The sequence below is a fragment of the Oncorhynchus keta genome, unplaced genomic scaffold (genome assembly GCF_023373465.1).
Source record: "Oncorhynchus keta strain PuntledgeMale-10-30-2019 unplaced genomic scaffold, Oket_V2 Un_contig_37_pilon_pilon, whole genome shotgun sequence".
NCBI lineage: Eukaryota > Metazoa > Chordata > Actinopteri > Salmoniformes > Salmonidae > Oncorhynchus > Oncorhynchus keta.
In genome coordinates this window covers 209,475-223,735 of record NW_026287438.1, presented here as the reverse complement: position 1 = coordinate 223,735, position 14,261 = coordinate 209,475, and the positions used below count along the sequence as shown (strand labels likewise).

General features: G+C 47.8%; 1 protein-coding gene and 1 long non-coding RNA gene across 5 annotated transcripts in view; both read left to right on the top strand.

Annotated features, from left to right (window-relative positions):
- The window catches only part of LOC118382100 (Wilms tumor protein 1-interacting protein homolog), a 44,798-nt gene extending 37,926 nt beyond the window's left edge, over positions 1-6,872 (top strand). The window contains 6 exon segments of the mRNA XM_052508648.1: positions 1,833-1,895; positions 2,271-2,401; positions 2,570-2,621; positions 3,155-3,223; positions 6,512-6,551; positions 6,554-6,872. Coding sequence (XP_052364608.1) covers positions 1,833-1,895; positions 2,271-2,401; positions 2,570-2,621; positions 3,155-3,223; positions 6,512-6,551; positions 6,554-6,705 — 507 coding nt within the window. The 3' untranslated portion in view covers positions 6,706-6,872.
- On the top strand, positions 4,887-6,400 carry LOC127924198 (uncharacterized). 4 transcript variants are annotated; one of them, XR_008117119.1, is made up of 6 exons: positions 4,887-5,252; positions 5,300-5,446; positions 5,494-5,638; positions 5,686-5,832; positions 5,882-6,028; positions 6,076-6,400. It is a non-coding gene; the product is annotated as an uncharacterized LOC127924198 (long non-coding RNA). The 4 variants fall into 4 exon arrangements; XR_008117120.1 differs by having other exon boundaries at positions 5,590-5,832; XR_008117122.1 differs by lacking the exon at positions 5,686-5,832.
- Positions 6,873-14,261: the final 7,389 nt, after the last annotated feature.

Here is a 14,261-nt window from a genome sequence, read left to right as displayed (position 1 = left end):
TTGTCCCTGCATGCCTCCTTATGCACATGCATTTATGTTTATGTTCTGTTCATTATGCAGATGTTCAGAGGTTGAGTTCTCCATGTCCTTCATACACACTCACCCCTCGATGACAGACTTGGGAGAGGAGCGGTTGCACATTCAAAACCCTCCAGAGAAAACAGACTTTCACTGCTACAATTAAAGTTAAGCACCACCCCTCCAATTCCCACTAATTTCCCCCAAATTTCCCCAAGGAGCACAATTACCCCACTGCTCTCATCCCATTACTCCCCAGCACTTAGAATTATAGAGGGAGGCAGAGTGGCTGTGGGCAGCTGCAGGCCTCAGACGGCCTCCTGTATGATGTATCCATCTGCCCAGGTTGCACACAATGGGAAACAGACACAAGTTATTAGTATGTATTGATCTCTTATAGACGTCCGTCAATCTATAATCAATGGGAACCAGGTGTTTTATAGCAGTCATTTTTGTCTTCCAAAAAAATACAGACCTTATTACTACTGAATTAGGTTGTTCGGTTGCCATTTACTTACTTAATGTAAATGATTCACTCCATTACACATACACATTGCCCATTGGCCTCTAAAACAGACTTTCAATTGGTTCAGAGGATGAGTGCTAAGACTGGTATTGGGTTTCCTCATACTATAGATGTAAAGAATAGATCCTAAAGGGATCAGATGGTGGGTGTGATAAAGTCCCTAGCTTTCTCAGAGTATTGACCACCAGCTCTGCCCCGTCATCGGGGCAGATGGTCTGTCTTGGTGGGTTAAAGTGGAAATCTGGAGTCACCCTTCCCATGCACCCCTCACCACCGCATCTCCACCTGCTGCCCCTGTCCCATCATTACCCTCCCCCTCCTCTCATCAGGCCATGACCTCAGGGTCATGCGCTTTGCAGATGGTCACTATGGGACAAACATAACGATGGTAATGCATGTATAACTCACATTTAAATCCCTCATTGACTTCAGTGTGATATCTTATGTTCAAGTTACACATGTCTTACCTGGAGTTCGGGTACATCTCCTTGTGTTTGTGTGACTGTGGTGCAGACTTTTGGAGACCACCAATAGTAGAGAGCTGAGGACTGGATGTGTGCTGTACTCCTTCTGTTAGTAGAGTGCTCTGATGGGTTTGGTTGAGGACAGGTATCGTTACAGCAATGCCACTGGTCTCTTATATACATCTCAACCAAGAGAGGAGACAAAGGAAAAAGGACCAACTCCTTTCACATCAATATAAAGAGACCAGCAGCACCCCCTATAGATGGTGTCATTTAGGCTGTACTCTGGGTCCCTACATTTAGGTCATAGTGTTAGGGGTTCTCAAACCAGGGTTGGGGTCAATCCCAATTGAATTTGAAATTCCAATTAAATTCTTGAAATCATTTAAGAAGTGGATAATTTACATTGAAAACAATTCAAATTAAATTGGAATTGACTTGGAATTAGACTATTTGGACTGTTTGAATTGAAATGGAATTGTTCAGGAAAATATTAAATTGGGAATTTAACTTAACATTGGAATTGACTTAACATTGGAATTGAGAGGAATTGAATTATCTCTGAATTCAAAGACTGACATACAATTAAATCTGAATTAAATGGAATTTACAGAGAGAAGGAAATTAGAATTTAGTTTGTAGAATTAACCCCAACCCTCTCTCAAACACTTAAAGGTGTCAAATTTAGCCATCCTCTCTTTTGTAATGCTGCACTCCCAAGTCTCAACCATACACAGTTAACATTCACCATGTAACAGTTTCCATTGCTACATGTTAGAATATTAACAAACCCAGTGATAAGTTTCTTTTTTAATCTCCCACAGTACTCTGGCTTTCAGCAGACGGCAGAGAAGTGCTTTGTATGTGGTCACCTCATCATGGAAATGGTAAGAAATAACCTAATACTGTAGGAGGGCCTGCTAGATAGTGATAGGAGACAATCAGCAGAACAGTATGCCTGTCCCTCTCTGGGATCTCTCTTTAGCAGTACTGTATCTCTGGTTGACATGTGGCATCATACCTCCTAGTTTAGTTTTGTTTCTGTATCTGAATGCCAACGGGCTGGTGTGATTGACTCCTACTGAGGCCTCAATCTCTAGCCTTACTGTTATCTGTGTGTGTGTGTGTGTGTGTGTGTGTGTGTGTGTGTGTGTGTGTGTGTGTGTGTGTGTGTGTGTGTGTGTGTGTGTGTGTGTGTGTGTGTGTGTGTGTGTGTGTGTGTGTGTGTGTGTGTGTGTGTGTGTGTGTGTGTGTGTGTGTAGATCCTGCAGGCACTAGGCAAGTCCTACCACCCTGGCTGCTTCCGGTGTGTGGTCTGCACGGAGGGTCTGGACGGAGTACCTTTCACTGTGGACGTGGAGAACAACATCTACTGTGTTAAAGACTACCACACGTAAGGACATGTGTCTCTCAAATATAATGCCAACATGTGATGAAGTCTGCATGCAAGAGTTTCTTCATTCCACAGTACTCTTTAAATCCTGGTTTGTGCTGAAACTGATATAAATTATGCAGCATGTACAGTACCAAGATTTAACTTCTACTCTGTTTCCCCACACAGGGTCTTTGCCCCTAAATGCGCCTCATGCAACCAGCCGATCCTCCCTGCTCAGGTAATGATAAGCCAATGACTGCTTGTATCCTCTTAGCTCCTGTCACTAGTTGTCAGAGTCATATATAATATATACTGTCGAGGGTTGGGCCAATGCGGTTTCTGTCTGAACGTTCCGAGATTGCCATTTTCTCCTCCATAGCCGTTGATAATTGACGCTTCCAAGCTGTGCTGTTTATTTCTGATAGTTTTCAAAACCTATGAAGATATATAGTGAAGGCAGATGAGCAATTAGTTGACACCACAACACAGTACCTACATGGATACACTTTATCCCCAGTGCTAATCTATAAAAACGTCTGTTCAATTCGCTGCTCTGTTTTGCTTGTTTACAGTGGGTCATTTCATAGGGAATTGTCAGAGGCGCTCTCATATTGTTACAACTACTACATTTTGAGAATAAAGGCACTAACATGGTGTCCGTTCTAAAAACCCATGGCGTCCGTTCTGACCCAACTCTCTTAATATCCAGCTCTGGTTGTTGGTGCCAGTGGAGACGGGGGGGTCTGACTGACTGTGTGTGTTTCCTGACAGGGCTCTGAGGAGACCATCAGGGTGGTGTCCATGGACAAGGACTACCATGTGGAGTGTTATCACTGTGAGGTGAGACAATGTCATTACCACCCTGTTTGTGTGTCTTGTCTTATTTATGTGTTGAATGTAAACAGCACATTGGCTATGATCATTAATCCATTTTAGTGTAAATGCTACGGCAGTGTGGGTGTATGTTTCTGTGAGTATGTGCACTACACACACAAACTGATCCTGAGTGTGGGGCAACCCAACGTGGTGACTCATTGTCCAGGCACATTCCAGAGTTGACCTGTGGGAGAGGAGAGGGTAGGGCTGATAGCGCTGGACTCAGCTGGACATCAGACCAGGGGTTGTTGTTGGACTACCCTGGAATCTCAGCACTCTGAGAGACCGCTCAGACCACTTACTCACTCAGACACATGTACAGGAAATCATCCCACGTGACCTACAAACCTCAGTGTAATCAAAGTAATTAGTGAAGTCAGCCAAATTGAATTCCTGACAGTGCATTCATTAACACAGCAGTTTAATGATAGCTGTGTCAAGTGTGAGTCATTGTAACCAGGGCTCAAATAAAGTGTGATTGTAAGTGTGTGTGAGTTTGATCAAGAATTCCATGTTTAATGGCAAAAGCTGGTTGACTCATTTCATTATCACACATTCCAGGGAATAGCTCGTATCCCGTCTAGGTGAGTGATAAAGGTATTATGTAGACAATAGGTAATCATTCAGCAGCCTCTGTGGGGTTGATGATCATTACAGGGGTCTAAAGTCCAGGTCGGCAGGGGATGGAAAATTCATCACATATTTAAAAAATGGTTAAGAGCCCCGTATGTCATTTAAATAAAAAAAATTAACCAGGCAAGTGAGTTAAGAACAAATTCTTCTTTACAATGTTGGCCTCGGAACAGTGGGTCAACTGCCTTGTTCAGGGGCAGGACGACAGATTTTTACCGTGTCAGCTCGGGGATTAGATCTAGCAACCTTTCGGTTACTGGCCCAACGCACTAACTTCATACCCAAACTCCGCCTCTTCGTAAACTTGACAGGAATACCCATCAGTGGCCTCTCATATCAGTCGAGAGGTATAAAAGGTACAGTAAATATTTGAAATATGGATAGTTTTGATATCCAGCACCTGCTCAAAGGCATTGGATGGGTGTAGGGCTGGGCAATATGGCCAAAATCTCATATCCCGATATAGGTAAGTTCATATCTCGATAACGATACACATCATGATATAGCACATTTTCTGTAATAAATAAATAGCTTATATTAAATGACCACATGTAAAGGCCTATTTCCTATTACATTTTGAATTATACTCAACAAATAAAAGGTACCCACTCATGTTTGAATATTTCTCCTTTTATTTAGAACCTTTGTGCAAATTCTCAACTAAAATATGAATGTATAAAATCTTAAAAGGTCAATAGAATACACTTAAACTATAGTTGCAAACAAAATAAAAATAGGCCTAAAATATATATATATATATTGGGGGGGCTTGCCTGTTTTGCATGTTATTTTGGCATTAATACATGTTACATATCAATTTGTATTTGGTACCTTGGGTCGAGTGTTAGCACATGAAACCCCTGTTTCTGGACCGTGTAAATTGGGGCCATGTCTTTGCAGATGTAAGTTGTAACGGCAGCTGTTATCTCTTCCATCTTCCTGATGCTTTGCCATATGCTGTGCAAAAGCCTCTGGCAACGTCTGAGTCGGGGGTTTGTTTTGAGCACTCGACTGTACTTGTTTGGGTCTCATCTGTAGACTCTCTCCATACTGTTTCACATGATTCTTGCGTAGGTGGTAAAAGAGGTTAGTGGTGTTTGAGCCTGTTGTCGGGACCGTGTAGGTGGTAAGAGGTTAGTGGTGTTTGAGCCTGTTGTCGGGACCGTGTAGGTGGTAAGAGGTTAGTGGTGTTTGAGCCTGTTGTCGGGACCGTGTAGGTGGTAAGAGGTTAGTGGTGTTTGAGCCTGTTGTCGGGACCGTGTAGGTGGTAAGAGGTTAGTGGTGTTTGAGCCTGTTGTCGGGACCGTGTAGGTGGTAAAAGAGGTTAGTGGTGTTTGAGCCTGTTGTCGGGACCGTGTAGGTGGTAAGAGGTTAGTGGTGTTTGAGCCTGTTGTCAGGACCGTGTAGGTGGTAAAAGAGGTTAGTGGTGTTTGAGCCTGTTGTCGGGACCGTGTAGGTGGTAAAAGAGGTTAGTGGTGTTTGAGCCTGTTGTCGGGACCGTGTAGGTGGTAAAAGAGGTTAGTGGTGTTTGAGCCTGTTGTCGGGACCGTGTAGGTGGTCAGAGGTTAGTGGTGTTTGAGCCTGTTGTCGGGACCGTGTAGGTGGTAAAAGAGGTTAGTGGTGTTTGAGCCTGTTGTCGGGACCGTGTAGGTGGTAAGAGGTTAGTGGTGTTTGAGCCTGTTGTCGGGACCGTGTAGGTGGTAAAAGAGGTTAGTGGTGTTTGAGCCTGTTGTCGGGACCGTGTAGGTGGTCAGAGGTTAGTGGTGTTTGAGCCTGTTGTCGGGACCGTGTAGGTGGTAAAAGAGGTTAGTGGTGTTTGAGCCTGTTGTCGGGACCGTGTAGGTGGTAAAAGAGGTTAGTGGTGTTTGAGCCTGTTGTCGGGACCGTGTAGGTGGTAAAAGAGGTTAGTGGTGTTTGAGCCTGTTGTCGGGACCGTGTAGGTGGTAAAAGGGGTTAGTGGTGTTTGAGCCTGTTGTCGGGACCGTGTAGGTGGTAAAAGAGGTTAGTGGTGTTTGAGCCTGTTGTCGGGACCGTGTAGGTGGTAAAAGAGGTTAGTGGTGTTTGAGCCTGTTGTCGGGACCGTGTAGGTGGTAAAAGAGGTTAGTGGTGTTTGAGCCTGTTGTCGGGACCGTGTAGGTGGTCAGAGGTTAGTGGTGTTTGAGCCTGTTGTCGGGACCGTGTAGGTGGTAAAAGAGGTTAGTGGTGTTTGAGCCTGTTGTCGGGACCGTGTAGGTGGTAAAAGAGGTTAGTGGTGTTTGAGCCTGTTGTCGGGACCGTGTAGGTGGTAAAAGAGGTTAGTGGTGTTTGAGCCTGTTGTCGGGACCGTGTAGGTGGTAAAAGAGGTTAGTGGTGTTTGAGCCTGTTGTCGGGACCGTGTAGGTGGTAAAAGAGGTTAGTGGTGTTTGAGCCTGTTGTCGGGGCCTGCGGCATATTTTTGCAGAGGACGGTTTTCTGGTCTGTGTCAAACTTTTCATACCCAAACCACGTCCACGTGACCTTAGTATCCCCTCTTTTCAGGTTTGTTTGTGTTACAAATTTCCGTGTGGAAGCTCCAAAAGTGTCTCTGTGCTCTGTCCAGCTCAGCAGTTCACTGAGTCTCTCTCTCCCTCGGTGTTGTAGGACTGTGGCCTCCAGCTAAATGATGAGGAGGGTCACCGCTGTTACCCCTGGATTGCCACCTGCTCTGTCACGGCTGTCACATCCGCAAGCTAAAGGTCCCGGTACCCACCCACCCGCCCCCAGCTACCCACTACACGTCACTGAGCTGTGAGAGGAACCAACTAAAACCCACCGCTGACCCGCCTCCCAGGTGACCTGAGACAACATAGCAGAAAGAAGAAGGAATCCCCCGCCCACGGAATCCCGGGAACTTCGGAACAGACAGACCCTGGGAGACTTCGCTCTCTACTTGCCGGCCGTGCCCTGGGGAGAGGAGATAGATACAGGGCCATGGACAAGTCACAAGACCGGGCTGGGAGAGAGTCCAGTCCATCTCTCTCTCTCTCTCTCTCTCTCTCTCTCTCTCTCTCTCTCTCTCTCTCTCTCTCTCTCTCTCTCTCTTTATTTCTCTCTCTCTCTCTCTTTATTTCTCTCTCTCTTTATTTCTCTCTCTCTCTCTTTCTCTTATTTCTCTCTCTCTTTCTCTCTCTCTCTCTCTCTCTCTCTCTCTCTCTCTCTCTCTCTCTCTCTCTCTCTCTCTCTCTCTCTCTCTCTCTCTCTCTCTCTCTCTCTCTCTCTCTCTCTCTCTCTCTCTCTCTCTCTCTCTCTCTCTCTCTCTCTCTCTCTCTCTCTCTCATCAGTTTTTTCTCTCCTCCTTTTGGTCTGTGAACAGTGAAGCAGGCTGAGGCCCCAGCCCACCCAGATACCCTGGCTGACGTCAGCACAATGACCCCTGCACATTCATCACAGTGGGGACTGGCCTGGATGGAGGGAGGCGGCCACTCTCTCTCTGTCCCTCTCTCCATCGCTCTCTTTTTTACTGCCTTTCTGTTTTCTTCATTCCTTCGAGCTGAAGCCCAATGCCATGATGCATTTACTGCTCCTCTGTCAGAGAGAGAGAGAGCTGGACAGCGTCTCTGCCAGGAGGCTGGGAGGCCATGAAGCAGGCCGCTACATAACATTCCAGCACTGTCTGGCAGGGTTAGAGGGTTGGACATGCTGTGCCTTCAGAGTGGCCTTCCACTGAGAAACCTTACCGCATGGTGACAGTGACAATGGCACAATCCAGCTAGCTACGGCTCCTTTTGGCTATGCAAGGGTACCGAGTCTACCAGCAACAACCGAGCTCCTTCATGTGACTCTGTGACACACTCTCCTGTACCATCCCTTCATGTGACTCTGTGACACAGTCTCCTGTACCATCCCTTCATGTGACTCTGTGACACAGTCCCCTGTACCATTCCTTCATGTGACTCTGTGACACAGTCTCCTGTACCATCCCTTCATGTGACTCTGTGACACAGTCCCCTGTACCATTCCTTCATGTGACTCTGTGACACAGTCTCCTGTACCATCCCTTCATGTGACTCTGTGACACAGTCCCCTGTACCATCCCTTCATGTGACTCTGTGACACAGTCTCCTGTACCATCCCTTCATGTGACTCTGTGACACACCCTCCTGTACCATCCCTTCATGTGACTCTGTGACACAGTCTCCTGTACCATCCCTTCATGTGACTCTGTAACACAGTCTCCTGTACCATCCCTTCATGTGACTCTGTGACACAGTCCCCTGTACCATCCCTTCATGTGACTCTGTGAACAGTCTCCTGTACCATCCCTTCATGTGACTCTGTGACACAGTCCCCTGTACCATCCCTTCATGTGACTCTGTGACACAGTCTCCTGTACCATCCCTTCATGTGACTCTGTGACACACTCTCCTGTACCATCCCTTCATGTGACTCTGTGACACAGTCTCCTGTACCATCCCTTCATGTGACTCTGTGACACACCCTCCTGTACCATCCCTTCATGTGACTCTGTGACACAGTCTCCTGTACCATCCCTTCATGTGACTCTGTAACACAGTCTCCTGTACCATCCCTTCATGTGACACACCCTCCTGTACCATCCCTTCATGTGACTCTGTGACACAGTCTCCTGTACCATCCCTTCATGTGACTCTGTGACCATCCCTTCAGTCTCCTGTACCATCCCTTCATGTGACTCTGTAACACAGTCTCCTGTACCATCCCTTCATGTGACTCTGTGACACAGTCTCCTGTACCATCCCTTCATGTGACTCTGTGACACACCCTCCTGTACCATCCCTTCATGTGACTCTGTAACACAGTCTCCTGTACCATCCCTTCATGTGACTCTGTGACACACCCTCCTGTACCATCCCTTCATGTGACTCTGTGACACAGTCTCCTGTACCATCCCTTCATGTGACTCTGTGACACAGTCTCCTGTACCATCCCTTCATGTGACTCTGTGACACACCCTCCTGTACCATCCCTTCATGTGACTCTGTGACACAGTCTCCTGTACCATCCCTTCATGTGACACACCAGTCTCCTGTACCATCCCTTCATGTGACTCTGTGACACAGTCTCCTGTACCATCCCTTCATGTGACTCTGTGACACAGTCTCCTGTACCATCCCTTCATATGACTCTGACACACCCTCCTGTACCATTCCTTCATGTGACTCTGTGACACACCCTCCTGTACCATCCCTTCATGTGACTCTGTGACACAGTCTCCTGTACCATCCCTTCATGTGACTCTGTGACACAGTCTCCTGTACCATCCCTTCATGTGACTCTGTGACACAGTCTCCTGTACCATCCCTTCATGTGACTCTGTGACACAGTCTCCTGTACCATCCCTTCATGTGACACAGTCTCCTGTACCATCCCTTCATGTGACTCTGTGACACAGTCTCCTGTACCATCCCTTCATGTGACTCTGTGACACAGTCTCCTGTACCATCCCTTCATGTGACACAGTCTCCTGTACCATCCCTTCATGTGACTCTGTGACACAGTCTCCTGTACCATCCCTTCATGTGACTCTGTGACACACTCTCCTGTACCATCCCTTCATGTGACTCTGTGACACAGTCTCCTGTACCATCCCTTCATGTGACTCTGTGACACAGTCTCCTGTACCATCCCTTCATGTGACTCTGTGACACAGTCTCCTGTACCATCCCTTCATGTGACTCTGTGACACAGTCCCTGTACCATCCCTTCATGTGACTCTGTGACACAGTCTCCTGTACCATCCCTTCATGTGACTCTGTGACACACCCTCCTGTACCATCCCTTCATGTGACTCTGTGACACAGTCCCCTGTACCATTCCTTCATGTGACTCTGTGACACAGTCCCCTGTACCATCCCTTCATGTGACTCTGTGACACAGTCTCCTGTACCATCCCTTCATGTGACTCTGTGACACAGTCTCCTGTACCATCCCTTCATGTGACTCTGTGACACAGTCCCCTGTACCATCCCTTCATGTGACTCTGTGACACAGTCTCCTGTACCATCCCTTCATGTGACTCTGTGACACAGTCTCCTGTACCATCCCTTCATGTGACTCTGTGACACAGTCTCCTGTACCATCCCTTCATGTGACTCTGTGACACAGTCTCCTATACCATCCCTTCATGTGACTCTGTGACACAGTCTCCTGTACCATCCCTTCATGTGACTCTGTGACACAGTCTCCTGTACCATCCCTTCATGTGACTCTGTGACACAGTCTCCTGTACCATCCCTTCATGTGACTCTGTGACACAGTCTCCTGTACCATCCCTTCATGTGACTCTGTGACACAGTCTCCTGTACCATCCCTTCATGTGACTCTGTGACACAGTCCCCTGTACCATCCCTTCATGTGACTCTGTGACACAGTCTCCTGTACCATCCCTTCATGTGACTCTGTGACACAGTCCCCTGTACCATTCCTTCATGTGACTCTGTGACACAGTCTCCTGTACCATCCCTTCATGTGACTCTGTGACACAGTCCCCTATACCATCCCTTCATGTGACTCTGTGACACAGTCCCTGTACCATCCCTTCATGTGACTCTGTGACACAGTCTCCTGTACCATCCCTTCATGTGACTCTGTGACACAGTCTCCTATACCATCCCTTCATGTGACTCTGTGACACAGTCTCCTGTACCATCCCTTCATGTGACTCTGTGACACAGTCTCCTGTACCATCCCTTCATGTGACTCTGTGACACAGTCTCCTATACCATCCCTTCATGTGACTCTGTGACACACCCTCCTGTACCATCCCTTCATGTGACTCTGTGACACAGTCTCCTGTACCATCCCTTCATGTGACTCTGTGACACAGTCTCCTGTACCATCCCTTCATGTGACTCTGTGACACAGTCCCCTGTACCATCCCTTCATGTGACTCTGTGACACACCCTCCTGTACCATCCCTTCATGTGACTCTGTGACACAGTCTCCTGTACCATCCCTTCATGTGACTCTGTGACACAGTCTCCTGTACCATCCCTTCATGTGACTCTGTGACACAGTCTCCTGTACCATCCCTTCATGTGACTCTGACACACCCTCCTGTACCATCCCTTCATGTGACTCTGTGACACAGTCTCCTGTACCATCCCTTCATGTGACTCTGTGACACAGTCTCCTGTACCATCCCTTCATGTGACTCTGTGACACAGCCTCCTGTACCATCCCTTCATGTGACTCTGTGACACAGTCTCCTGTACCATCCCTTCATATGACTCTGACACACCCTCCTGTACCATTCCTTCATGTGACTCTGTGACACACCCTCCTGTACCATCCCTTCATGTGACTCTGTGACACAGTCTCCTGTACCATCCCTTCATGTGACTCTGTGACACAGTCTCCTGTACCATCCCTTCATGTGACTCTGTGACACACCCTCCTGTACCATCCCTTCATGTGACTCTGTGACACAGTCTCCTGTACCATCCCTTCATGTGACTCTGTGACACAGTCTCCTGTACCATCCCTTCATGTGACTCTGTGACACAGTCTCCTGTACCATCCCTTCATGTGACTCTGTGACACAGTCTCCTGTACCATCCCTTCATGTGACTCTGTGACACACCCTCCTGTACCATCCCTTCATGTGACTCTGTGACACAGTCTCCTGTACCATCCCTTCATGTGACTCTGTGACACAGTCTCCTGTACCATCCCTTCATGTGACTCTGTGACACAGTCTCCTGTACCATCCCTTCATGTGACTCTGTGACACAGTCTCCTGTACCATCCCTTCATGTGACTCTGTGACACAGTCTCCTGTACCATCCCTTCATGTGACTCTGTGACACACCCTCCTGTACCATCCCTTCATGTGACACAGTCTCCTGTACCATCCCTTCATGTGACTCTGTGACACAGTCTCCTGTACCATCCCTTCATGTGACTCTGTGACACAGTCTCCTGTACCATCCCTTCATGTGACTCTGTGACACACCCTCCTGTACCATCCCTTCATGTGACACAGTCTCCTATACCATCCCTTCATGTGACTCTGTGACACACTCTCCTGTACCATCCCTTCATGTGACTCTGTGACACAGTCTCCTGTACCATCCCTTCATGTGACTCTGTGACACACCCTCCTGTACCATCCCTTCATGTGACTCTGACACACCCTCCTGTACCATCCCTTCATGTGACTCTGTGACACAGTCTCCTGTACCATCCCTTCATGTGACTCTGTGACACAGTCTCCTGTACCATCCCTTCATGTGACTCTGTGACACAGTCTCCTGTACCATCCCTTCATGTGACTCTGTGACACAGTCTCCTGTACCATTCCTTCATGTGACTGCGCCAGTGCTACTTGGCATAGCGGATGTTTGTGGCACCAAATGCTCTGTCAGTAGCCACAGCGCTAGCCTGGGCTTGCACTCATTCCACTTAGCAGTCTTAGAAGACGTGACCTTCGAGAGATTCACAAGCAGTGTCTCAACGATTATATAACAAGATAAAAAGTTAGAAGCACGTAGATTGCCTATATATTTTGCAGACATTTTCCACATAAGATTCTAGAAGTGTAGTGTATTTTCTTGCTGCGTTATTATTATCAAATGGAATCGGAGGCCAAACGAGCTGTCGCCGTCTTAACGGTCCTCTGAAGGGTATTGGTCCGTTGTTTAATTTCTCCTCAAGGACACATGTCCTAGAGGCCTCTGTGTTGTCGTTGGTCATGCCATCCACAGACCTGTTAACATGTACAGTTCCACACACTGGTTATTTGACCCATATGGTAGCACTGAGTAAGTGAGTGTCTGACCATCGAGAGTCCCCACATATCCTCCTCATGCATACGTTACTGTGTCATACCTACTGGTTGATCTGATTGTCTGGTTGGTTGTGGGAGTTGCTGGTCCAACCCATGCCTCTGGGAATCCATCCCCTGTTTTCCCTCGCTGGTTGTGTGCATCTGTGTGTGTGTGTCCTGTGTGTGTTGTGTGTGTGTGTGTGTGTGTGTGTGTGTGTGTGTGTGTGTGTGTGTGTGTGTGTGTGTGTGTGTGTGTGTGTGTGTGTGTGTGTGTGTGTGTGTAGTGTGTTAGTCTGTTGGTCTGTAGACACTGAGTGTACTAAACATTAAGAACTGCTCTTTCCATGGCATAGACTGACCAGAGGAATCCAGGTGATGTCACTTGTTAAATCCACTTCAATCGGTGTAGTTGAAGACAGGTTCAACCTGATTTTTAAGCCTTGAGACAATTGAGACATGGATTGTGTTTTGTGTGCCATTCAGAGGGTGAATGGGCAAGACAAAAATATTGAAGTGCCTTTGAACGGGTTATGGTGTAGGTGTCAGGTGCACCGGTTTGTGTTAAAGACTGTAACGGTGCTGGGTTTTTCACGTGTCTATCAAGAATGGTCCACCAGCCAAAGGACATCCAGCCAACTTGACACAACTGTGGGAAGCATTGGAGTCGACATGGACCAGCATCCCTCCGGAACACTTTGGACACCTTGTAGAGTCCATGTCTGATGAATTGAGTGCAAACGTGGTGTAACTCAATATTAGGAAGGTGTTCTTAATGTTTGGTATACTCAGTGTGTACAGAAGTGTGTGTGTGTGTGTGTGTGTGTGTGTGTGTGTGTGTGTGTGTGTGTGTGTGTGTGTGGTGTGTGTGCGTGCGTGCGTGCGTGCGTGCCATGGCATAGTGCCAGAGGTGCGGTGATGTCACTTGTTAAATCCACTTCAATGCGGTGTAGTTGAAGACAGGTTCAACCTGATTTTTAAGCCTTGAGACAATGAGACATGGATTGTGTTTTGCGTGCGTTCAGAGGGTGAATGGGCGTGCGTGCGTGCCTTTGCGGCGTTATGGTGTGCGTGCGGTGCGCCGGTTTGTGTTAAAGACTGCGTGCGGTGCTGGGTTTTCACGTGTCTATCAAGAATGGTCCACCAGCGGACATGCAGCCAACGTGCGTGCGTGCGGCGTGCGTCGACATGGACCAGCATCCCTGCGTGAACACTTTGCGTGAGTCCATGCTGATGAATTGAGTGCGTGGTGCGTGCGTATTAGCGAAGCGTGTTCGTTTGCGTATACGTGCGTGCGTACAGAAGTGCGTGCGTGCGTGCGTGCGTGCGTGCGTGCGTGCGTGCGTGTGCACCAGTGGCAGTGCCATGGTGCATGTACCTTGTTGAGTGAGCAGGACAACAGCCATCCAGCTCCACAAAACGACCCATGCTCTCTCAATCTCTCCCCAACAGAAAGGATGGTTTAAGGCTCTGACTCAGGCCTACCCAGTACCTGCTCACAGTAGCCTAGTCAGAGGAACTGTCCTCTCATACTACTGAATCTAACAGACAAGGAGGCTGACGTAGAGATTACGGAGAGGAGTGGCCCACACAGGCATCATGTGCTTT